The sequence below is a fragment of the Pristiophorus japonicus genome, chromosome 5 (genome assembly GCF_044704955.1).
Source record: "Pristiophorus japonicus isolate sPriJap1 chromosome 5, sPriJap1.hap1, whole genome shotgun sequence".
In the NCBI taxonomy this organism is placed as follows: Eukaryota; Metazoa; Chordata; class Chondrichthyes; family Pristiophoridae; genus Pristiophorus; species Pristiophorus japonicus.
The window spans coordinates 146735238-146762113 of NC_091981.1; the positions used below are offsets into that span (position 1 = coordinate 146735238).

General features: G+C 44.2%; 1 protein-coding gene across 3 annotated transcripts in view; it reads left to right on the forward strand.

Annotated features, from left to right (window-relative positions):
• Positions 1-26876, forward strand: part of etv1 (ETS variant transcription factor 1) — a 186102-nt gene that overhangs the window by 91593 nt on the left and 67633 nt on the right. For all 3 annotated transcript variants that reach the window (XM_070879983.1, XM_070879982.1, XM_070879984.1), the window contains exon 9: positions 24428-24496. In XM_070879983.1, coding sequence (XP_070736084.1) covers positions 24428-24496 — 69 coding nt within the window. The remainder of the gene's footprint in view (positions 1-24427; positions 24497-26876) is intronic.

Genomic DNA, 26876 nt, shown 5'->3' on the forward strand with positions numbered 1-26876 from the left:
AGTGCATTTTAGGGCAAAGTTTCCTGTTCCGGCACCTGAGGCAATTGGTTTGCCTTTGTGCACTGGATAAAGGGACAATGGGCAGTGGGGTACACATGCCTCAATTTTCCATCCATGTAAAATTATAGATGCTTCCTTCTAACTCCCCCGTATCTGATTGCCTCGAAGTGCATTATTTGTGGGCTGGTCCTTGTGGGGCCTGGAATGCTTGATGGGTGCTCATGTGATAGGCCTGCTTGATGCTCCTCTCTGTTGCCGGCTTCCTCACCTTAGGAAATCCAGACATAACGAGAAAGGGAACATCTGTTAGCACAGGGAATGCGGCCAATGACTGTGCAGATAGTAATAAGGCCACCATGGTGCCTTACAACAGAGAGACAGATGTAGCTGTGTGTTGACACCAATTGAGTGTTGGCAGCTGGAAAAAATCTGACGTTGAAGCCAATATTAGCTGGGGTGGGGGTGGAGCAGAAAGCATCAAGCTCTCTTTCACACATTTCCTCAATGGCCTCCACCCCAATTATCTGGAGGGTCTACGCATCACAGGCAAGGTATCACAGATTGTCTGAGCTATGTCTTTGTTTTTAGATGTTTGAGCACAGCCAGTGTAATTTTGATAGCATAGGTTTTTATTTGTCAGCAATAAAACTTAGATGATTGCAAATGAAGCCTATAATCCAAAAGCTGAATATTGGGATGTGACTATAGGCAGTTCAGATCCTTGTTACCACAATGTTGTTTCTGTTTGACACTGTAACACATTTCTGTTCCTCTTTTTATCTTGCCATGCCAATCACAATCGATCATCATTAAATAGATCAGAGACTATCCTCTTTTTTCTCTTTGCCTCTCTCTTTCTCGAGCTCTTTCAATCCTTTTTTATGCCATTCCCTGAATAATACAGCAGGCAGATGATCTAAGACTGCTCTATAAGTGGTCACAAGTATATATATGATACTAGTGTGAATTAAGCTACCCTTTTATTAAACTTTTTCGATCCCTCACCAGCACTTTCAGTCTTGCACCAACTGCGATTTGCCAACAGCCTGCGTGTGATCTCATTTCCCGCAGGGTCACTGGATAGCAATCAGACGTGGGAAGCCTAATTAAATTTTTGTCCCTTTCTAGTTCAGGAATCATGGGGGCAAATGTAGTGGCTAAGGTCAACTAACTTTGCATAGACCAGGGGTCGAATCTGGGACCTTTGTGATCTGTATGGGAAAGGCCACTCCATGTGATGCATTTACCATTGGAGGAGCAGGTACATTCAAAAAAGCATTAAATTAGGACTTTTCCTCAGGCATTATTCCTATCTCAAAAGCCTCCTATTTAAAAAAAACTCACCAATAATCACACTGTTTGTGATATATTCACAGAGCACAGCACACACCGCTCCGAACATGGCAAGCAGCTCACTCGGAAGCCTATGGAGATCTGCCTGGTTCTGTTTAATTATTAACTGTGCAATTGCAGTACACAATACGTCCACATAGAAACATAGAAAATAGGTGCAGGAGTAGGCCATTCGGCCCTTCGAGCCTGCACCGCCATTCAATGAGTTCATGGCTGAACATGCAACTTCAGTACCCCATTCCTGCTTTCTCGCCATACCCCTTGATCCCCCTAGTAGTAAGGACTACATCCAACTCCTTTTTGAATATATTTAGTGAATTGGCCTCAACAACTTTCTGTGGTAGAGAATTCCACAGGTTCACCACTCTCTGGGTGAAAAAGTTTCTCCTCATCTTGGTCCTAAATGGCTTACCCCTTATCCTTAGACTGTGACCCTTGGTTCTGGACTTCTTCAACATTGGGAACATTCTTCCTGCATCTAACCTGTCTAAACCTGTCAGAATTTTAAATGTTTCTATGAGATCTCCTCTCATTCTTCTGAACTCCAGTGAATACAAGCCCAGTTGACCCAGTCTTTCTTGATATGTCAGTCCCACCATCCCGGGAATCAGTCTGGTGAACCTTCGCTACACTCCCTCAATAGCAAGAATGTCCTTCCTCAAGTTAGGAGACCAAAACTGTACACAATACTCCAGGTGTGGCCTCACCAAGGCCCTGTACAACTGCAGTAACACCTCCCTGCCCCTGTACTCAAATCCCCTCGCTATGAAGGCCAACATGCCATTTGCTTTCTTAACCGCCTGCTGTACCTGCATGCCAACCTTCAATGACTGATGCATCATGACACCCAGGTCTCGTTGCACCTCCCCTTTTCCCAATCTGTCACCATTCAGATAATAGTCTGTCTCTCTGTTTTTACCATCAAAATGGATAACCTCACATTTATCCACGTTATATTTCATCTGCCATGCATTTGCCCACTCACCTAACCTATCCAAGTCACTCTGCAATCTCATAGCATCCTCATCACAGCTCACACTTAGTGTCATCCGCAAATTTGGAGATATTACATTTAATCCCTTCGTCTAAATCATTAATGTACAATGTAAGCAGCTGGGGCCCCAGCACAGAACCTTGCGGTACCCACTAGTCACTGCCTGCCATTCTGAAAAGTACCCATTTACTCCTACTCTTTGCTTCCTGTCTGCCAACCAGTTCTCAATCCACGTCAGCACACTACCCCCAATCCCATGTGCTTTAACTTTGCACATTAATCTCTTGTGTGGGACCTTGTCGAAAGACTTCTGAAAGTCCAAATACACCACATCAACTGGTTCTCCCTTGTCCACTCTACTAGAAACATCCTCAAAAAATTCCAGAAGATTTGTCAAGCATGATTTCCTTTTCACAAATCCATGCTGACTTGGACCTATCATGTCGCCTCTTTCCAAATGCGCTGCTATGACATCCTTAATAATTGATTCCATCATTTTACCCACTACCGATGTTAGTCTGACCGGTCTATAATTCCCTGTTTTCTCTCTCTCTCCTTTTTTAAAAAGTGGGGTTACATTGGCTACCCTCCACTCCATAGGAACTGATCCCAGAATCTATGGAATGTTGGAAAATGATTGTCAATGCATCCGCTATTTCCAAGGCCACCTTCTTAAGTACTCTGGGATGCAGTCCATCAGGCCCTGGGGATTTATCGGCCTTCAATCCCATCAATTTCTCCAACACAATTTCCTGACTAATAAGGATTTCCCTCAGTTCCTACTCCTTACTAGACCCTCTGACCCCTTTTATATCCGGATGGTTGTTTGTGTCCTCCTTAGTGAATACCGAACCAAAGTACTTGTTCAATTGTTCTGCCATTTCTTTGTTCCTCGTTATGACTTCCCCTGATTCTGACTGCAGGGGACCTACGTTTGTCTTTACTAACCTTTTTCTCTTTACATACCTATAGAAGCTTTTGCAGTCCGTCTTAATGTTCCCTGCAAGCTTCCTCTCATACTCTATTTTCCCTGCCCTAATCAAACCCTTTGTCCTCCTCTGCTGAGTTCTAAATTTCTCCCAGTCCCTGGGTTCGCTGCTATTTCTGGCCAATTTGTACGCCACTTCCTTGGCTTTAATACTATCCCTGATTTCCTGACTCGGACTCAGACTTTCATTCTGATTCTCTCCTGGATTTGTTTCCAGTACATTGGATTTAGGATTTGCAACTGGTGTATCAAACTATCTGATGAGTCAGAAATACTTGAATCATTCCCACCTTCAACTCCTTCCATGTCTGTAGGTAAAATATGATCAATATGAACAAATCTAACCTGTCCATTATCAAACATCTTTACCAAATATGTGAGAGGAACACATATCTTCACCACTCTTCCTGCTAACCACTTTAACCATTTATGGTGATGGTTCTTCACTCTCACCTTCTGGTTTAATTTCACACTTCTCTCTTTTACTCTACCTCTATCATCATTCTCTTTCTGTCTTAATTGTGTCTCTTCTACGGACTGTGCCAAATTTGGCTTTAACAATGAGAATCTGGTTCATGGCTGCCATTTGAGAAACAACTCTGCTGGTGTTCTACCAGTAGTTGTATGAGGAGTATTTCGATATGTAATCAAAAAATTAGCGAATTTGTGATCCAATGACAACTGTCGTTTCCTTGGATTAGGATCTAACATTTGTTTTATGAGGGCACGTTTTACAATTTGTACAGTGCACTCTACTGCACCATTTGAAGCAGGATGGTATGGTGGAACCTTGGTATGTTTCACACCATTGTTGCTCGTGAATTGTGCAAATTCTTCTGAACAAAATTGTGGTCCATTATCCGAAACAATCTCTTCAGGGAGGCCAAATGAAGAAAAGGATTTTCGCAAAATGTCCAATGTTTTACTTGTTATTTTCCACATTGGAAACACGTCAACCCACTTTGAATGGCTATCAATCACAATGAACAATTGTGTCCTTCTAACTCAGCAAAATCAAAATGTAGCCTTTGCCACATCCTGGGAGATCATTTCCATGGCTGTAATGGTACTGGTGGTGGTTGCTTGCTTACCGATTGACATGTCGTACACTGACTCACGATGTACTCTATATCTTTATCAAGACCTGGCCACCATAAATAACTGTGCGCAAAACTCTTGGTCAAGCTGCTGGTCATGGAAGTCTCCTAATAATTTGGACCTGAATTATTTGGTATAACCACTCTTGCACCCCACATGATACAATCTTTATCGACTGATAATTGATTCCTACGAATGAAGAATGGATGTGTATATTTGTCTGTTACCTGGTTTGGCCATCCATTTGCAATATACTCATACACCTTTGACATCACTGGGTCACGTTTGGTTGCTCTACCAATCTCTTCAACTGTGACTGTCAGTTCATTAATGTATGAAAAATAAAACACTTCTTCCCTATTGGGTGTAACTTGTGATGGGGAAGGCAATTTAGACATTGTATCAGCATTACTGTGATCAGCTGATTGTCTGTATTCAATATCATATGTATATGCTGACAAAATCAAAGCCCATCTCTGCATTCGGGCTGCAACTAATGTTGGAACTGGGGACTTTGGATGGAGGATTGCTGTTAGGGGCTTATGCTCCTGTAATGATGGTAAACTTATGACCATACGAGTATTTGTGAAACTTCTTGACCCTAAAAATTAATGCCAAAGCTTCCCTTTCAATTTGCGCATTATTACTCTCACTGGCACTGAGAATGCGTGAAGCAAAAGCAATTGGTCTCTCCTCCCCACTCCGTGATACATGAGAGATTACTGCCTCAACTCCATACGGAGAGGCATCACATGCTAGCTTAATCTCCTTAGATATGTCATAGTGAACTAACATGGTGCTCTCTACAATTTGCTTTTACACTCTTTGAATGCTGTATCGCATTCTTTTGACCATTTCCAATGGACCTGTTTTTTCAAAAGTTCATCAGTGGATGTAATACTGTAGCCAACTTTGGTAGGAACTTCCCATAATAGTTCAAAAGACCCAAGAATAAACGACGTACAGTGACATTCCTGGGAGTGGGTGTATTTCTGATCGCATCCAATTTTTCCATGGTTGGATGTAAACCATCTTTGTCTACTCTGTACCCTAAGTACTCCACTGAGTTTAAAAATAACTCACACTTACGAGCAGACACTAGTACTCTGTGCTTCTCTAGCCGTTTGAGGACTTCATTCAATATGTTATTATGAATTTGCCTATTTGGTGCTGAAATTAGTATGTCATCCAAATAACATACTGCCCCTTCAATACCTTGCAAAATCTGGTTCATCACCCCTTGGAATATGGCAGGGGCGGAAGACACTCCAAATGGTAGCCTATTAAATTGATATAGGCCTAGATGAGTATTTATAGTCAAGCGTGACTTGGACTCCTCATCTAATTCAAGCTGTAAGTAGGCATTTGTAAGATCCAGTTTTGAGAAGATTTGACCACTTGTCAGTGTTGTGAACAAATCTTCTATATTCGGCAATGTATTGGGGACATCACCCTCTCAAACCTGGTTTACGGTTACTTTATAATCACCACACAATCTTACCTTACCATCGGACTTAGGTACAACAACAATGGGTGTAACCCAATTACATCGATCTATCTTACAAATAATGTTCTCAGTCTCTAGTCTTTTGAGTTCTTGCTCAACATTCTCCTTGAGTACATATGGTACGGAACGTGGCTTGTAGTAAACCGATCTAGCATCCTTCTGTACCCTGACACTCGCCTTGAAGCCTTGGATTGGACTGCCCGTTTTGCCGAACACCTTCAGTTACTTCTTGATAACATCATCCGTTGATGAAAATCTCACTTCCATTTCATAGTAATTTACAAAGTATGTTCTGCTAATTGGGAACACGAATTAGGCAACTCGATCCCAGTGATTGACCAAAAGGATTGTGTTTTCCTCTCGATGTGCCAGAGGCATGCTGCTCGACCCCAATTCTTCATTCTGATAAATCTCATCATGTTACACAAATAAAATAACATAATTACTTCCGTTTCTTGGGAAATTTCCACATTAACCTTCCACACAAGTTCGTCTTAGTCTTGACGGGACATATTGTGCTCGAAACAACTGTTTAAGAAAGGACACGTCGTCCTGGTCCATTCCACGTCACAGCTTGTGTTTCTGATGTCCGTTGCGATCTGTCAGTCACCTGTATCCCAATTCCAGGTAAGGATTAGGAGCTAGAGCATTCCTTAAACTGAAAGTGTCTCCATAGGACGAATGCCTTGAAAGAGCTTTCCCACTGACCATCGTGGCCTCTTTGACAGGTCCTCAAACATATTGTATTCACCCAGGAGTACAATCATCAGTAAAACTAATAGAATGTACAGCTATATAGTTGTGATAAAACTGTGTAGTACTCAGGTCAGACCACATCTTAAGTACCGTGTCCATTTCTAGTCACTGAGACAGAGGGAGATATTCAAACGCTAGAGGCTGTGCGAAGAAGAACCACCAGGTTAATCTTTAGTGTTAAAGGTTTAAGTTGTGAGGAAAGACTTAAGAAAAGCAGGCCTTGGCTTTTTTTTAATTCGTTCCGGGATGTGGGCATCACTGGCAAGCATGCATTTATTGCCACTTCCTAATTGTGGTCTTGAAAGGAGGCACCTGAGAGGATCTTATAGCGGTATGTAAAGATACATCTGGAAAATTACTTTAAGCTAAATTTCGAGAGTAGTCTGGTTCAAACAAGTAAAAGGCAAATTTAGGGCTGATGTCAGGAAGTGTTTGTTCATGCAAAGAGTGATCAATATATGGAATAGATTCCCAGATAGAGTAGTGGAGGCAAATACCCTAGAATAATTTCAAAAAAAATTGGATGCTGAAATGGAGGGATTTTAGGTCTTTCTGGTTGGATGAACTAAGATGGGCCATATGTCTTCCTATTTTGTAATTATCTTACGGAATTCCTGTCCACTATGTCCTCTGTTTGTTTCCTTTTATTCTAGTTTCTAGCCTGCTCACAGTTCTGAGAGATTTCAATTTCAGCACTGATTTCCCAGCTGACTGCAACTGTAGTGCACTCTTCTTTTTTTCCCCATTGCTCTTTACAACTTTCAAGACAATCAAGCACTCCATCCCTCTCACCACATCTCCACTGTGATCCACCTCCATGGCACTGCCCAGCCTTTCCCAAAACAGCCATTCATCTCCTCCAAAGGCCTCTCCCATGCCCAGATGGTCACCTTCAAAATGCCCCAAGGCTGAATTATTGGCTGCTCCTATTCCTCATTTGCAAGCTGTCATTATCGAGCTCGAGATGGATATTGATGGCACCCAACCTTCTGTCTCCACCACCATCCTTGACTCCCACCATTCTCTCTGACTGCCAGACAGACCTCACGTCAGAGATCAGCCAGAACTTTCTCCAACTTAACACTTTCTCCAAGACTGAAGCTGCCATGAAGAATTTCATGGCTCAGGTGCCCCAAAGGGGGATGGAAGCAATGGCTGAGGCACACAGGCCTAGAAATTTGAGAACGGTGGAAACCTGCCAGTGGCACTGGGGGATCGGAGCTAATGGCTGCTGAAATTAATGGTGCTGGTAGCACTGGTATATTGGTGCTGCTTCCTAATTAATGTTAGCAGAGCGCTAAATTCATTAGGCAAGGCCCGTTTTTGTGGTGGTGGTCTCAGCCGGAGACCCAATGTAGCGTGATCATAGCGTCATTGCAGCAAGAACAGCCTTCTCTTAAAGCAAGGCAATCATTTTAGAAAGGGGAATGGCCTTCTAAAATGAAAAAAAAAATATTTTTTAAATAAGCAGTTTTTAGCCCTTACAGCTCAACTGCCTTCTGAAAAAAATTAACATTATAAAGAATTCCAAAATGGCGTGTTCAGCTTTTAAAACTGAATTGTTTTCCACACTTTAACAAATGGCTCAGCAAGCCAGGAAGGGGCATCCAGGGTCTCACACGCAGCACTCCAGCTTTGTGCAGCGGGTTAACACTACAAGAGAAGCCCTCTACCTACAGGGGCCAGGAGGCCCTCCAGAAAGAATGATGTGGGACTACATCATCGAGGCCATCACTACCAGCAGTGTCGACCCCACCACCTGGCTCCAGTGCCCAAAGAAGCTTCATGACCTCAGACCAGTGGTCAAGGTCAGTGAATACATCTTCAAAAGCCATCTCCTACCAACTGCACCGCCAGTCTTACAAACTTCTCAGTGCACGACTCCCCCCCCCCACCCCACCAACCCCCAGTGACTCAGCTACCAACAATCTGCACCAATCACGAGACACACCTGCCATTCCTAGCTTCACCTCACCCCTTGAAGGGGACGGTGCTGACCATTCTTGGCAGGGCATGGCTGAGCCCCTGGTCAGCAGCAGGGCTGAAAAGATACAAGATGCTGGTATCCACATACGTTAGACTCCTTCTTGCATGCACCTCTTGCTTGCCCACCCTCTCCTCACCGTAACTCCACCTTGTGCCTTCCTCATTTCACACACCCAACAAATGCAGCCTGCCCAGCCAATGGGTGACCAAGAAGAGGGAGAGGAGAGTGAAGAAGAACAAGAAGTAGAAGATTGATTTGACATTCTCAGCCACCAGCTCCTCAAGGTCAACCAGCAAGGCCATTTGTAGTGTCCACCACTGAAATTCAGCAGCCTTCCACCAGCCATGCTGCAGCCACTGGGGTAGCACTGCTAGATATCAGTAGGATTAGTCAAAGGCACTCACTAAGGAACTGCATAGAAACATAAAAATCTACAACACAGAAGGAGGCCATTTCGACCCATTGTGTCCACACCGGCCGACAAAGAGCCACGCGGCCCTCGGTCAGCAGCCCTGAAGGTTACATATAAACCGATGAACAATGAACAATGGTGGAAAGGCAAAGAGCATCTGGCCCAACCAGTCCACCCCACACAACTGCGACACCCCTTGCACCGCAACATTCTACACTCCATCCCAACCGGAGCCATGCGATTTCCTGGGAGAGGCAAAAAAACCAGTTTAAAAACCCAGACCAATTGGAGAAAAAAATCTGGGAAAATTCCTCTCCGACCCATCCAGCGATCGAAACTAGTCAAGGAGACCACCCTGGCCGTATTCGATTCCCTGAAGCACTTACCTTACATATGGGTGATTAGTTCATTTATTGATGTCAAATTGGATGGCTTGATGTGTAATATTGGCTTTTATTTCAGCATTGTGACTAAGAGGATGTTGTGATGGTCAGTAACAGAGGGAAGGTAAGGTGTGGGACAAATGTGGAAAGGAGAATTCGTGTTGAGTTCACTGGTACCGCAGGCAAATGAAATCCCGACCAGAAAGTGGCTGTTTTGGTTGCATCCTTCTCTTCTGCTTCTTTCTCTCCTGCATCTTCCTCTTCCCTCTGCGATCGGATGCTGGAAATCTAAAATAAAAACAGAAAATGCAGGAAATACTCAGCATTTCGACCTGAGACTTTTAACATGTATTGCACCAAGCCACTACTTCAATAAAATATAAAAAATCTAGTCCAAAATGCAAACTTACCTGAAAGATGTGTGTGCCCCTTTAAGAAGTGCTGACAGCATCTCTGTCGATCTGCTGCCTGCTAGCTTTTCAAGGTGAACTTAGGTCGTAGAGCTAAAGTCAGCACGAAGGTCCAAGTTTGGAGAACGAGGCGTTAAGTCGGCGTGTGATGTCACACTCTCCTGGTTTGCATGTCTCGGGCCAGCACTGCTAATGGCAGCATTATGGCCCTCGCCAAAATGGCGGCTGCCGAGTCCTGCGCTAGAGGCGGGCATTAGAGCAGCGGCTGCCATTTTTTCCCAGGATTTCTTCACAAACAGGTGGCAGTAAGTAGCCCAATTTTTTCTCCACAGTCTCTACCAGGAGCTGAATAGGATGGCTTTAGTTTTGATGTTGATCTGGAGAAAGTAGGAGGAGCGCAAGTTTGGTTGTGATGTAGGATTGGGGAAGGATAAAGAAACTGAGACCAGGAAGGAATTGGAAAATGAAGGAAGGATTTTAAAGTCAGTGGGGCGATTTTCATCAAGGCCTCCGCCCGCCCAAGTGCCGCCCAAAGTGCCGCCGAGGTACCGGAAGGCACTTTGGGTGGGATATTGATGGCCGAGGTCCCTCGAAGGTCGGCGGGCGGTAAATGGACGACGTACGCTGCCAATCTGTGCGGCAGCAGAGGCGCCTGTCGCCCAAGCGCCCAAGAGGATGGAGTTGGGCCCACGGAGGGTCGACGACCTGAAAAGAAAACAACAGTAAAAAATAAAAAAACTATCTGAAGACCTTCAGGGACCCCATGCAAGTCAGTCGCTGTTGAAAAAAAAAATTTAAATGTTCACTTACCTTTTTTTCAGGTTCTTCATACCGTCAGGGACAGACCAGTCCCAGCCAGCGTTCCACCCCCGTTCTGCCGCCGACTCCCGCCCGCAAGAATCTGGGAGCTCGGTGGGCGGGAGCTCAGTTGCGCCACTCGGCCGTCCGCTGATGTCAGCGGGCGGGCGGTTCCTGGTGGCTCTCCCCTCCCGCCCGCTTCAGGCCACCCCGAAAGTGGCACTGGGCGGATCTTCAGGAGGAATGTCGGCAGCAGTCGGCGGCAACGGGCAGTGAGTAATGAATTTCGGCCTCAGTGTGTTGGGGAATGGAGTAGCATAAAGAATTAACAAGCCTAGAGTTGATAGGAGCATGAGACCTAGAGTGAAACAGGATATGAGTGGCAGTGCTCTGGATGAACTGGAGTTTATAGAAGGCACAACTGGGAGGATGACAAGGAGAGTGTTGGAGAAATCAAGCCAGGATGTGATGAAGGCAGGGATGAAGATATTGATGCGGTTTGGTGGATTAGGAATTAGGCAGGCAATATGGGGATGGCGGTGAGAGACTGGATGTGGGGCTTGATGTTCAACTCAGAATTGAGCAAGCTCACCATTGGTAACAAGCTCAGTGCTCCACTTGACCCACAGGTGGCCAACATTTCCCACACCTGTGCTGTGGTCATCATGCAGAGAAAGCATGCTGGGAGAAGGTTGCATAGAAGGGAAGAGTGTGGTCATGGAGGGAACTGAAAACAAGGACGAAGATATTTTTCTATGACTTGAGTCACCTCCCCAAACTTCTGGTTTACTTCCTTCTTGGGCCATTGATGCATCTGTAAAACATGAAGGGAAAGTGTAAGTTGTTGTTGAAATAGATTTCAGTGATGAAGTGCCCTCAGCTGACTGAATGACGTATTTTTCCAGTGTCTACATTGATATACAGTTCTAAATTCCCCTCCTGTCACTCCACTCCTGACGACATATAGGATATTGGCCTCATGCTTGATGCAGAATTCAAACTGGTGGGGGTAACCTTCCGTTACCACCAGGACCTAACATGCAGTCAACTTGGATCATAAAATCATGAGGATACTGCTTCAAATTTTTTGTCTATTGAAATCGATGAATGGAAAATTGAGGGACAGCACACTCCTGTTTTGGCGGTTTTCTGGCTGGGTGTGAGCGGCTCAGGGTCATTGTAAAATCTCAGCCTCAGTGTTGAAGTGAAATCAGTACAAAGCTGTACAGACGGAGTTGTTTAGTGATGTTAATACTGATAGTAGCAATAATTGCAGCTGTTCTCCAAGCGATACTGCACAGGCTGAATTGAATTCTGTACTGTATAGTCATTCTGGGAAGTCTGGCATGGTCTTTTGTGCATACTGAAGGGGGCTGAGTACAGCATTTAGTGTAATTTATTACTGTAAATGGTAAATCTAATTTGTTTGCTTTTTATTAGATCTGGTCAAAATGGAGAAGGCAGGCAATTTAATTAGAAGTAATGTTATTAAGTCAGCCATTACTTTGATGAAGTTCAGAATGACACTGATCTTCCAAATTAACCATGTTACTTATTTTATTGGATAATCATTTGTGGAGATGGTTTTTAAAATTTAATTGTACATGCAGTCTCTGTGCTAGTCATAAATAAATATTATAACAATGCTATATTTCATTGGACTTAATGTACTTCAGTACCCCCAAGCTTCTGAAATAAGACCATTTCGGGGGAGATAGACTTGTTTTTAAAAAAAAAGATATCACTGAAATGAAACAATGGGATACTTGTGTACAATTACTTAAAGTGTTTACCTGAAATTTCCACTCTGCTGTCTTAGTGGAGCCATTAATCTGTTAAAAAATAATTGGTTATTGGGTACACTAAAACAGCAGAAAGAGAAATTTCAGACAAATGTCTAAGAATGTATACGCTAGTGGCCTAGTGTCATTACAGGGCACATACATATTAGATGACAAACCAAAAGCGAGCAGTCATAAACATGGGCAGATGTCTCATCAAATCAACACTGATGATTTGGAGGAATTGTCATGGGGTAGAAACAGCCAAGTCACAGAATGTCCATAGTCCATGGCATGCTCCAACAAGGAGATAGGTTCGTCGGGCAGATATTGTTAGGGTGACACAGTTCTAATTGTATCTAAAAATATCAAGGATATTTCTGCAGCCTTGGAAAGGAAAGACAAAGAAAGACTGTAGCACAGAGATGGTTGTGGTTTTAATCGAATTTTTACCATTAACTCTAAGGAAAATGCATTAAAGTGAATGGGGTTGATATTAACCCTCCCCCCGCCACCCCCCCGCTCCCCACGGCCACTCCCCACGATGGGCAGGAGAGGGGCATGGGGGGGGGGGGGGGGGTTACAAATTAAAAATTGCGAAACGCAGCACCAACCCGCCGCATACCTGACACAATTTTTACGCCAGCAAGTTGTGGCCCGTGTCTGTGTACCGTCTTGGAGAGGTGGGACACTTCATTATAATTAAATCAGGTTCCCACAGTGCAGTTTGGAGCCTGATTAAAATTTAACGCTGGCCGACCGGGTTTTGCAGGGCTCGGGAAACCCGGAGCAAAATAGAGATAGGAACAGCCAGCTGCAGAAGGTAAGTGCTTTTCCAGCACTGCTTGTGAGCCAGGAAGAGGAGGAGTGCTGACCCCGGCCCACTGCCAATCACAGCTTTGACTCGCTGCCAAGATTGGCCGAACTCCCCTCCCAATCCAGCGATCCTGGATCCTGAGCCTTCTACCCCACGATATGCCGACCCCCACCAGTTCTCCCCGCACTCCCCCCCCCCCCCCCCCTCCCATCCCTTCAACCTGCGTTCCATCCCGATTGTCGGTCCAACCCCTGCCCCATGAACTTCCCCAGTTGCTGGAGACTATCTCCAATCTGGTCAGCTGCCAAGTGGGAAAGGGAATTAAAAAATGATAAATGGGTCCTGTCTTTAAATTCAGCAGGACCTTTGCGTTCCCAGAATCTGCACGATTCCTCCCGCACATGTTCTCCCGCTTCCTACCCGCTTCCCCGTAAATAATGTGGTTTTTTGGAAGGAACAGCATTTTTATAAATACTTTAGTTTCTTTTTGATTTTGATTTCTCTTTTATCTTAAATATCAAGCTGCCTATTAGACATCCCTTAATTTCATCTTCTTGTACAAATCCCTACATTAATAGTATTGTTTCCATCATGCTTCTGTTGGCTTGTTTGTGTGACTGTTCTTACTGCTCTGGTGATATTGAAAAGTTTTTGCTGCTGCCACCTTTCTCACTCATGCTCTCTTGCTGCTTTTTTCAGAAGTGCCTAACTGCCTATACTTGAGGCAAGAGGGTTCCCTGACTCACACCAGCAGAACTGAAGTTGTGATTTTAATACTTCTAAATCTATTGCTTTGTATCTTTTATTATTATGGCTTTATAAAAATACACACTTTTTAGTTTGATACATTTTTACTGCTGGGAAGAGGTCAGTCCCACTGCTGCCCCATCTTTCCCTTCCCGTTCCGCAGTTGAGAGGATAGCCAAGCAACCCGCAACCCAGCTTCTGCCAATGACACTACGAGGTCCATGAGGACAGCCTGGAGGGAAGATTTTCTCCAATTTGCCCTGCCACACATCCTAGCCGACGTTACAAGCTGGCCGAGTGGGTTTAAAGTTGGTACTAACCCACGTTCCACTGAGCTGTACAGAGACCATCTTTGCATTGCAATTTAATTCTGATCGAATACTTCTACTTCTTGCCGTTCCGCATGTAGTCTGTGCCTCAGTGATGACTATTTGATGAGCTTGACAGCATTCTCCTGTAGATTGTGTATGGTGTATTGATCTAACTATGATAGATAACATTTAATTCAGTTATAAAATCATTTTCTGTTCAATTTGATTCGCATCTGTTTCCTGGTGCAAACTGCTGTACTATTTCAAATTAATTTTACCAGTTCTCCCCTGAGGATGTCAGTCAACAGGCATGTGGTAATGCAACTTGAGACATTGCGACCTGGATCAATCCTTTCAATGTAGCATTTCTTTTGGCAACTTTCAAAATGCTAATTTTTTATCATATAACCTCTGAGATTTGCCGATTAAATCCTGACACTAGTGTTACAAATTAGAAGTTGATAAATGTATGCAGCCAGAAAATAGTTCTTCATCTTCTTTGTCAGAATAGGGTTTCATTTAATAGTTTTTGGGGCTGATTTTCCCTGTTCTGGTGCTAAACAGGAGCAGCTCTGCACGTGTCCAGGGGCAGATGCTAATTGGGCTGCTAACATGGCTCAGGGACATTCCCGTTGCAGGCCCGAGCCCTGCCTGGGTCTACTGCTGGTAAACAGGGCATGAAATGGGAGTACAGCTGCAGGCCTGAGAGGTCTTTGACTGCGTTACTGGCCACTAACTACAGAGTCTGCTGGCCAGAATATCCTAGAGCCCAGGTCAGGTTTTAAAATTTAAAAATTTAGCTTTGAGGTCCTCTTTGGCTTGCTATTGGCCTCCTCAGATCCCCAGTTGGAGGGCGGTTCTCAGCACAAGCCTGCCACATGTTTGTTGGGGCACCTCTAGGTTTGGGAACATCAGGGCTGCAACCCCAGAAGGAAGAAGAGGGACCATTGAGAAAGTGGAAACCACTACTTCTCCCCCCAGCTCCACAATACGGTGAGCAAAAAAAGTTAAAGCTTACTTTTTGGGAGTCAGTCTCCAGCAGTCTCATTAAGGAACGCTGGCTTGGTTGCCAAGCTCCTGAAAATACTAACTGCAGTATGCTCGGCGTATGCTGCAGTCAGTCGCCAATGAATTTTGCAAAAGGAACTTGTTTCAGGCAGGGCCTGGACACCAATGCAGAAACTTTTACCATTATGGCGGGAAGCATGCTTCCGGCACGGAATGTGCGTGCTCATGCCACTTGCCATATTGGACACTTGGGCGCCTGCAAAATCGTCGCGACGCCAACAAATTTCTATGCTCCGATGTTTTAAATACTATTTTTTTCATCAATCTTCAGCTGGCAAGCTAGCCTTTTTACATAGCCGCAAGGTGCCACAGCAATTATCCTTCTCCCCTCTGTGAAGTGAGCACCCCAGTCGCGTCAAAGATGGTGCATTTGTCCAAAAAAAAAATGTCAAAGCCCCTGACCCTGAAATCTGGGGCTGGGCCAGAGATGCATCCATGGAGCATACAATAATTCCATTCTGCCCCAGATCCACAAGTCCACAGGAATTTCTAGATATTTCTTTCATTTTTTGCAAACAATTATTATCAATATGAATCTTGTTTATATACAGTGCAATAACACAGATATAAGCACAAAACTGATTCAGGATAGCTTGGGTAACGCAGCCTGTGGAGGAACAATGAATGATAAACCGCAACTTCAGGATTTACACATTAGGCTGCGCATGAGCTAAATTCTGAAGTTGCAGTCAGTTTCATGGGCGAAATGAAGGCAAGTGCTGCCTGTTCGCCAACATCAGGATCACAAGTTCTCGGCCATTGTAAATTTCAGGGTTAAAAATGAGCTCACGGGAGTGTGTTTGCCCTAGAGAAAATTGACAGCACAGTTGCATGTTACAGGTGGCCTTGTAGCATTGCATGTGCATTTTTTTTAACTGATCTCAGTTCTCTGATAAATGCATCCTCAGTAAACAAACAGACATTTAAATAAACACATCTAAGTATTGTTTTTAAATTGTTTAAATTTTCGTTCTCAAAGTTTTCCAATGTTTTTAGTGCCATACGTGATGGTAGGTGCTCCACAGATGGTTGTTATAAATCAGCAGACTTAATAGCTATAAATACAGATCTGTTAATAAATGCGACATAACCTATGATTGCTGGGTTAGAGCAGTGATTTTCAATCTTTTCTGGTCACATCTTGGGAACCCCTTTGCAATCCTAAGAAGTTAGTGAGAAATTTCACAGGTTTATCTTTTTAGAAATATTAGCCTGAAAACCTTTGGAAGTGGAGCGGGATCCACTGAAATCTTTTCTTATCTTGCTAGAGCATTCACTGTCAGATGGGGGTCAACTAATTTGCAAGGCTTCAATGGGCATCTGTGCTAATGTGGGTGCATCTTTGGCATCTGTTGCAGGGGGGTGGGGGGTGCAGTATGAAATGTAGTGCTAGATTGCCTTTTCTGTCTCTCTCCTCAAACTGCAAGCTCAAATGAGGGCTGGCCCCCTCAATAGGAAGGCTGATTCAGACAGTCAAATAAGAGTTTTCAGCATTTTCCAAGCCAGGACCCCGGACTGGAGACCCTGGTACCGGGACCTCACTTCCACCCCTTGGATTGGATTCTGAGTGTTTCTGAGCTAGGGCCAAGGAAATTCCCAGCATGAGCCATGTTTGGAGCTGATGAAGATTCCGTTAACCCCAGAGCCCCACCCATCAAGCATTAGCTACCGAGTGACATTGTGGCAGATTCTGCTTTTTTGGGTCCTGTCAGAATTCGCATCTCCATTGGCCAACTTCCGCTGTTGAGCCCAAGGACATTTTGTCCACTTTCTTTATTCATCTCCCTCAGAAAAATGAATACATTTGGGTAGAGTTCACAGTTTTGCAAATTGTACACATTGGATTTGGCATAGTGTGGCAAACGACCATTTCTCATTCCACACTTACATTAGCTTCAGCTGTTTCTAAGTATGGAGAGTTTTCAAGATTATGAAGAGGATTGGCAAGGTTGATGCAAGCCATTTATTCACTCTGAAAAAGGGCTCAAATACCAGGGGCGCAAAATAAAAATGAGTACTTTAAAAGTAAACAGGGAAGTCACAAAGAATAATAAATCACTTGGAAAGCCATGAACTAATTAGGGATAGTCAGCATGGATTCACTAATTACATTTTTTTTTGAATTCACAGTGTATAGATAAAGAGAATACAGTGTTGTAAATATGGATATTCAGAAGGCATTTGACAACATGCCACAGAGGAGAATTATTACAATGTTACGGCAATGTTGGTATTAAGGGTTAGCTAGCTGCACAGAGTAGGGTAAATGGATGTTTATTGATTGGCAGGATCTTGGTAGTGGTCTGCCTGAGGTATCTGAGCTGGGGTCTCTTTTCTTTTCCATTTATATAATGATTTGGACATAGGCATAAGAGGAACAATATCAAAGTTTTCCAATGATCCCAAATTTGGGGCATGATAAACTAAGGAAGAATGCAGGAGATTGCAAGGGGAAGCAGACAGGCTGGCAAAGTGGGCATATAAGTCACAGATGCAGTTTATAGAATCATAGAAATTTACAGCATGGAAGGAGACCATTCTGGCCAACAAAGAACTATCCAGCCTAATCCCACTTTCCATCTCTTGGTCTGTAGCCTTGTAGGTTACGGCACTTCAAGTGCATATCCAAGTACTTTTTAAATGTGGTGAAGGTTTCTGCCTCTACCACCCTTTCAGGCAGTGAGTTCCAGACCCTCATCACCCTCTGGGTGAAAACATTACCCCTCAAATCCCCTCTAAACATGCTGCCAATCACTTTAAATCTATGCCCCCTGGTTGTTGACCCCCTGCTAAGGGAAATAGGTCCTTCCTATCCACTCTATCTAGGCCCCTCATAATTTTATGCACCTCAATAAGGTCTCCCCTCAGCCTCCTCTGTTCCAAAAAAAACAACTCCAGCCTATCCAATTTTTCCTCATAGCTAAAATTCTCCAGTCCAGGTAACACCCTCGTAAATCTCCTTTGTCCCCTCTCTAGTGCAATCACATCTTTCCTGTAATGTGGTGACTAGTACTCTAGCTGTGGCCGAACAATTCAGCGAAAATCAGCATGAAGTCATATATTTTGGGGAAAAGACCAACAAAAGGAGGTACACTCTAAACATTAAAGCCATTAATTTCCACGGGAGTTCCAGTGATTGTCATAACTTGATCTGCCGTTTCTCCAGAGTTTCTGCAGATATTCTGCCAAGCTATGCCAGAAGATTGGGAGAACCCCCACAGAAATTCAAGCTCACCCTTTGGAAATGTGTGTCTCCATGTGGGCCCTATATAAGTGCAAGTTGTTGTTGAGGTGTCAGAATCACTCCTGCCCCAGCTGAAGGACACTTTCCAAGAATATTATTTGTTATAATAGAGCATTATTCTGCCCTCTTACACATCCCTGATTTTCATTGCTCCACCATTGGCGGCCGTGCCTTCAGCTGGCTGGGCCCTAAATTCTGGAATCCCCTTCCTAAACCTCTCTGTCTTTCTACCTCTCTCTCCTCCTTTAAGAAGCTGTGTAAAATCGATCATCCCTGTGCTCGCTGTCCTACATTGGCTCCCGGTGCGACAATGCCTTGATTTTAAAATTCTCATCCTTGTTTTTAAATTCATCCATGATCTTACCCCCCTTCCCAGTCTTTGTAACCTCCTACCACCCTACAACCCCCCGAGATTGCTGCACTCCTCCAATTCTGGCCTCTTGCGCATCCCCGATTTTCATCGCTCCACCATTGGTGGCCGTGCCTTCAGTTGCCTAGGCTCTAAGCTCTGGAATTCCCTCTCTAAACCTGTCTGCCTCTCTACCTCCTCCTTTAAAACACTGTATAAAACCTACCACTTTGACAAAACTTTTAGTTATCTGACCTTATGTGGCTCGATGTCAAATTTTGTTTCATAACGCTCCTGTGAAGTTCCATAGAACGTTTTGCTATGTTAAAGGCACTCAATAAATGCAAGTTGTTGTTGTAGATACATAGATCATTAAAGGTAGGTAAAGATATAAAAAGAGCATATAAGGTTCTGGGTTTTATACATAGGTGCATTGAATATAAAAGCTGTGATGTTGAATTTATTTAAGATATTGTTTTGGCCAAAATTTGAATATTACCTGTATATTATAAATTCAGGTCTCATTTGCTAGTGGCATTACTGTGAAGTGTTTTTCCTTTACAAAACCATTAGTTCATTATGATATAATTTCCATGAAATATATAGTAAAAACATTTCCTAGTTAGTGATGGTCTCATGTGTGGCATAATGAATAATATAGCCAATTCACAATTTGTATACTTATTTTTCTGTCATTTTAAGATTTACAACAAATCATGGAATAACTACTTGTCATGGAATTGAACAATATCAATCATCTAAAGGAATGCAGATGTCCTAATGACTCATGTCCTCAAAGCTAGTTTTCATAAATTTGACAACTTCAAATTCCCCATTTCACAATTGTTTATCTATCAATTTACAATGAGACATAGAAATCTGCTTTCAGCAGGAAAGTTAGCATCAAAACAACGTCCTTTATACTTGATACATCATCTGGAAGGAAATGTTTGTGAACTTTTAACATTTCTTCAATAAGTCAATAGATTGATTTTGTTTTATTCTTTTCTTTGTGTGTGTATGTTTATGGGCTTTGTATTTGTGTGACTGTTATGTGTGTTTTGAATAAGGGGTATGCAAGCACTTCCGGAACGTAAACATTGCAATAACAAAAATATTTTACAATCTCAGCATTTTTGCTAAATGTCCTGTTTACATGGAGGAAGTCTTGATGTGTCCTACATGGCACTAAACTATTTTCACTTTAACTTTACCGGTGTATTGATTATCCCCTTCAACAAAGGTCAGTGTTGAGTTACATAATGGCCCATAATTTGCGGTCAGTGGTGAAGCAAAGACGTTCACTGCTGGCTCCGAAGTAAGCTTCGCACGAAGATGTTGCGATCTCTGTGGCGAAAGGTTCAACTTTTCTGACACATAATTGAACTCAGTGCAAGTTATTAGGGATTCCCAGCGAAGAGCTGCTGTGATGTTAACAAGCAGCCAATCAAAACGCAGAATTCTCACATACAGCCAACCAGGAAGTGGGTAAGCTCCTTGGAATCTAACTTTTAAAAAATGTTGGAGCGAGCAAAGCAAAGATTGGGGCTCTCACATGGGGAAAAGGCAAACTTGAAATAAAGATAAACTTTTAAAAAGAATTACATTTTTTTAAAGTTTCTTAATAAATTTTTGTTTTAATTAAAATGGATAAATTTGACACTCCACAAAATTAAAATGAGTCTTTTAGGCCATAACCTTTCATTAACAGTCAATACGCTGCTAAAACCCCAGTTACTCCTAATCCAAAAGGATCGAACTTTTAATGGGGAATTTAACAGCGGTATTATCGCGGAAGAGCCAAAGTTTTAGTCAGTTTCCATGAAGTGACAGATTACACTGCTGGCTCCGAAGTAAGCTTCCCACGAAGATCTTGCGATCTCTGTGGCGAGAGGTTCAACTTTTCTGACATATAATTGAACTCAGTGCAAGTTATTGGGGATTCCCAGCGAAGAGCCGGTGGAGGGTGAGTCCACAGCACAGCCTGTGGAGGAGCAGTGAATGACAGATCGCAACTTCAGGATTTCCGTGTTAGGCTGCGCATGCGCTAAATCCTGAAGTTGCAGTCAGTTTCAAGGTGAAATGATAGCGAACGCTGCCAGTTCATCATCATCAGGGCAGGAAATTCCATGCCATTTGACATGGGTGCCACTACATCACAGGGCTCACTCTCAGTAGACTGTTGCCTTTTCGTAAAATTCTTCAAGGTTGTCCTCACTTTCACAATACTGTTTTGGATAGACTTTTAATGTTTTTGTTAACTTGTGATGTATTTTGAGGGGATGAGCTAAGTAGAATGGGCTCACATGAATGGTGACTTTCCAGCACCAAGTGCAGCCTGTGCAACATCAGCTTACGTCGACAACTGTTGCATGTCCAGGATTTAGTATTCAGTCCACAGGTATGGTTGGTACAGGTATATATAATTTAAATGGCCCTGATCTACTTTCTGAGGTGTTCATATAGCTACGTTTAATTTAAATGTGCTGTAATTTATCATCTGGTATCACATCTGATTGACTTCTTCATTCCAGAATGGTCAAGCCAGGAACTATTTTAAATTGGTAAAATATAAATAAAACTGGATGAAAAAAATCAGGCAATGTGATTTTTTTGGAAAAAAGCCAATTCTTTCTTTGTGTGGATTTAGGTGAAGCTTCGTCCCTTTGATTTGATTTGAAAGGAAAGCAAAATTAATTACTTTTCAAAGTAACTAAAATGTACATCTAAAGAACCAAATGGAAAACAGAATTTACATCCCAAAAAGTGTTGTAGGTAATGTTTGGATGAAGTGACGCAAATTAAAATTGCTAGTACAAGCTTACAGTCAATCCACTATAAAACCATCAGTCCATATTTATATTACTTTCTTACAGGATAATATTTGCTTAGTTTAAATAATGCTAATGATTGGTGCTGATGCAATAAGGCAAAAAGAACATTCATATTTATTATTGGAAGGCCCCAAATTAAGTTATGTGGGATACTGTGAAAGAGACTCTCATCCTAGTAACAAAATAATTTGGGAAAAGATCCAGAAGTAATTGTGAGTGATTTCAAGAGATTGGATATGGATATGCATAGGGACAAGCTATATGCCCAGTCACAGTTGGTTAACATCTGAGCTTCCAGACGGTCAGGATCTATTATATAGAGCTAGATCGTGAGGAAACCTGATTTTGTGAAGAATTATAAGGCCTAATTTTGAGATGCACTAGTGAGAAGCATGAGGTCTTGCAGCCAGCAGATGCGGGTCAGAAAATGGACCTGATTCTCAGCATGTCTGATTTTCTGACGGGCGACTTGGAGAGGTGGCAGGAATCACAAGTTTTTTTGGCATAGTATATTTGACTGTGCTACACATGCATTTACAATGCCAAATGCCTTGCAACATAAGTAGCACCTAAGAAGGTTGGGAGGATGAGAATTGCTGTATCAAGTTCCATAGTGTTACATGATCCGATAAGGGGACCCCGTCATGATGGAACATCACCTGCAGGCGCAAAGATGCCTCACACAGTTTATGGGCTCCCATCACCACCCCAGGGTCATCATCATCATAGGCAGTCCCTCGAAACGAAGATGACTTGCTTCCACGCCAAAAAGGGATGAGTTCAGGTGTTTCAATGAAGGACCTAATATTCCAGGTCCCGAACTACATGTTGAACGGTGGAAGATGCCTGTGCGTGGATTTTTTAACGTGTGGTGGCCGTTGCACACCAGCCACAACACAGGTCTTGGTCCAGTGGCTAGGATTAACCAAGATGACTGGAGACCAGCTCTGCTGCTCGGGCCTAGTGCACACGCATATCACAGTGTGGGCTGACCCGTGCTGCCCCTGGGCTCTTGGCTCTTGTGGGCCCCGAACTCACGCCACTCCTGGACCTTGATGACGTCCAATCCAGTTTCCCTCTTCGCTGCCGTCGCTCTCTTGCACCAGCTCGTGCTGTACCATGCCGCCACGCTGCCCATGGCCGCCGCTCCTTTGATAGCCCCGACCTGCCGCTGATGGTCTAGAGAAAGAGAGACCCAGGGTATGGCCTGTGTTAGGTATGGCCTGTGTTACAGACCTTACCAGTCCTAACTGGGCAAATCCGAGGAGACGTCTATGAGTCACTTCCACCTTTCTGCAGACACATGTCCAAATTATACCATTTGCTACTGTCTGACTTTACAGAGTGGAACAGCTCTTCCTGTTGTTGTCAAGAGCCTCATTGTAGATGTTTCTGTATAAGGGAATATTTCCAGGCCATAGCAGGAGACATCTGGCAGAGAAAACAGCAAGTGGCTTTTTAAAAAACAAAGATGCTTGAGATGCGGCTGACTGACAGGGACCCTGAGGGTATTAAGAATCAACCATGTAGAGTATGACTTGAATCACATGTAGGCCAGACTGGGTTCGGTGGCAGGTTCCCTACTCTGAAGGATATGAGTTGAACCCATTGGGTTTACGACAATCCGGTAGCTTTCATGGTCACTCTTTGAATTTAGTTTCTCAACTTGCCTCGGTAAGATTTGTGCTCATTACCTCTGGATTGGAAGTTTAGTGCCATAGCCCACAGACTACGGTATGTCATACTTGCCAGAGGAAACACCTTTATTTCTTTCCCTGTAGAAAGGACATACCAAGTGGAGAGGGCACATAACTTTCACCATCTGCCTGGTTTCCCAAATGTGGTCAACAAGGCTTTGCAACGCAACACTATAAGCTGCATTAGCCCAAAGGGTTTGCGCTCTGTTACATGACTTCGGACACATGATTCTGCACCACAATGGCCGTAATCCACGGAGGACCACCAAAGGCTTATTCCGTCATTAGGCACTCCCAGTGAGGAGCAATGTTTGCAAGGAGCACAGCTCGGGAAATCGTGGGCCCACAGCCCTCGATATTTTGTGCATTATGACAGAAAACTGAGTTCCCAACCTGTGCTTCCTGTGAGTGTTGCTCCTTACTGGGAGCACCTGATTATAGAATCAATCCTCGAGTGGAGCAGGCCATAATGCCCATATCTGTGGAAGAAGAAGAAACATTGGAGGGTGTGATCCTCCACGCTCCACAAACCCAGGCTGGGGTGGTTCCACTCTGACTCCCACGCACCCGCCTCCCCCAATGCCCCTGTAGATTGGGTCCCACCCCCACAAACCTAGCCCAGTGGTCGGCTGGGTCGTCGATATTGCTGGCGGACTGTCCCAGGGTGCTCACTTTCCACTTGCGGCCCGATGCAAATGAGGCCCATTCCTCATAATAGACTAGGCTTCCTGGTGGGACAACCAGGTGGCCGTCCAGGACATTTCATCCGGACAGTTGCCTGGCTATCTCTCCGGAGGGGAAATCCACCCTGATGTCTCTTTAAAATTTAAAATGGCTTCTGACTACGGGTGAATTAGTCTGTAGTAATTCTCCCTTTTTTTCTGTTCCCACAGGTTGCATGTATGAAAAAGGTCCCAGACATTTTTATGATGACACCTGTGTAGTTCCTGAAAAGTTTGACAGTAAGTGAATCTACTCCTTCTTTTAATTTCACCGTGACATAAACCATGTCTTCAGTGGATTGTTCTTGTCCCCAAGCAACCGGCCGGTAAGTCTGTTTGGAGGTGCGAAGAGCTGAGGGAGGGTGGACTGGTGCAACACGAAAGAGTCATGACAGCTCCCAGGGAATGTGGCGCACACATGCATGGTGATCTTTTTATGGTTGCAGACAAGCTGCACATTGAGGGAGTGGAAGCCCTTCCAGTTCACAAACACTCCTGAATGATGAGGGGGTGCGTTGATGGCCAATGATGCCCTGCACCTGTGGGAAGCCAGCTAGAGCCGCAAAGCCAAGCACCTGCTCAGTAACACTGACCTCATCAGTGGCAAAGTTTACAAAAATGGCTGATTTGTGAAACATGGGGCTAGAACCTCCACTTTTTTTACATGCTTAACGCCCAATTAACGCCCATTTTACCGCTGAAGTGACGTATAATGCCCATATATCGCCCATTTTGGCACAAAATGGAAACTGGCCGGTATTTTTCGGAAACTTATCGCCGAGCGTTACTTTCCCCATGTGTTTAACGGCAAGAAAAAATATTACTGCTCGCCCACTTTTTTGGGGCGGAATCAGCAGAATGGGCGAATTCAAGCCCATAATATCGCCCAGTGTTACTTTACACACGGAATTAACGCTGAGATTCAATATTAACGCCCGCCCACTGTTTTTTGTCGTAAAGAGCATATTTACCCAAACTAGCGGCCATGGAGATCGCCCATCGTCAATTTCACCACCTCGCAGACATATTACCCACAATATCGCTCGCTCAAAAAACCGCCCACAAAAAGTGCAACTAACCAGAACGAATCACAACATTATGGATGCCATGTTCTAGATCACATGTCATGTCCTTTAAAAGGTTGCTGTGCTTCAACATCGGTGGAGTTTGGATGTACTCTGCAGGTCATTGGAGTTGATGTGAACATCTGTAAAAACATCTTGACCATACTGTGACCGATTGGAATTGAAGAGGTGTCTTCGTTGGGACATTCCTTGTTTGTGAGCAATCGGTGGAAAACAGAGAGCTACTGCAATGGGGCCTGTCCTTTCTCACCCTCTCTTGGTGACCAAATACATGCAGCAGACTCGACATCGCCGAAGGAACGCTCCATTGCATTATGTGCCCAATGTAAGACGTAACAGACTGATGAGGAGGACCAGACGTTACACTCCCCGCAAGTACAAGGAGAAGCAGTCTTACCTCGACTTGCCCGACACCACCTGCCTTCAGAGACTGCGCTTCCACAAAGAGGTTATCACTGAGGTATGCCAGCTGATAAGATCAGATCTGCAGCCTGCCAGCACCATCAGTACAGTCCGTCGAGGTCAAAGTCACCGCGGCACAGTCGTTCTACACTTCGGGTTCTTTTCGGGCCACAGCTGGGGACATTTGCGGACTTTCTCAGCATGCCACACTTCGCTGCATTAGACAGGGCACTGAAGCCCTCTACGCATGCAGGAGGGACTTGATCAGCTTCCCTATGACCAGGGAGCACAGAATGAGAGGGCTCTAGGATTCTCCAGAATTGCAAACTTCCCCAAGGTGCAGGGTGCAATAGGCTGTACGCACATCGTGATGCAGGCACCTTCTCAGGAGCTGCAAGGGATTCCACTCCCTGAATGTCCACTGGTTGTCGACCACCAGCAAATTATACTGGCAGTAAATGCTCAATTTCCGGGCAGCATCCATGATGCTCACATCCCGCGTGAGAGCACTGTATCTGACTTATTTAACAATGAGCCACAAGGTCAATGCTGGATGTTGGTGACAAAGGATATGGCCTTGCCACCAGGCTGATGATCCCCCTGCGTGACATCCACACCGAGGCCGAGAGGCGATAAAACGAGAGCCACAGAGCAACTCGCAATATCGTAGAGAAAACCATTGGAGTGCTGAAGCAGCTCTTTAGGTGCCTAGACCACTCAGGAGGCGAGCTCCAATACCACCTTGAGCAGGTAGCTCAATTCCTGGTGGTGTGGTCCATGCTACACAACTTGGCTATCAGGAGGGGACAAGAATTGCCTGATGAGTCTGACAGTCCACCTCACCAGAGAGAGGAAGAGGAGGACAAGGAGGCAGATGCTGACATCGGCCCAGACAATCAGGCTGACACTGAAGCCATGCCCCTTCCCCCCCGTAGACCACATGAAAGGGCCCATGGTGGCATGATAGCTGCAAGAGCCTTATGTCAGGAGCTCATCAATGATCACTTTGCCTGAAAGAACGTTGGTATTATTTAAGTTGATTGAAGCTCAGTGTGATTATACTGTTTGATGTTAAGGAATCATCAGCATGTAATGGTGCAGCTATCTGAGCCAATGTGCCACAAGGTTTTGTT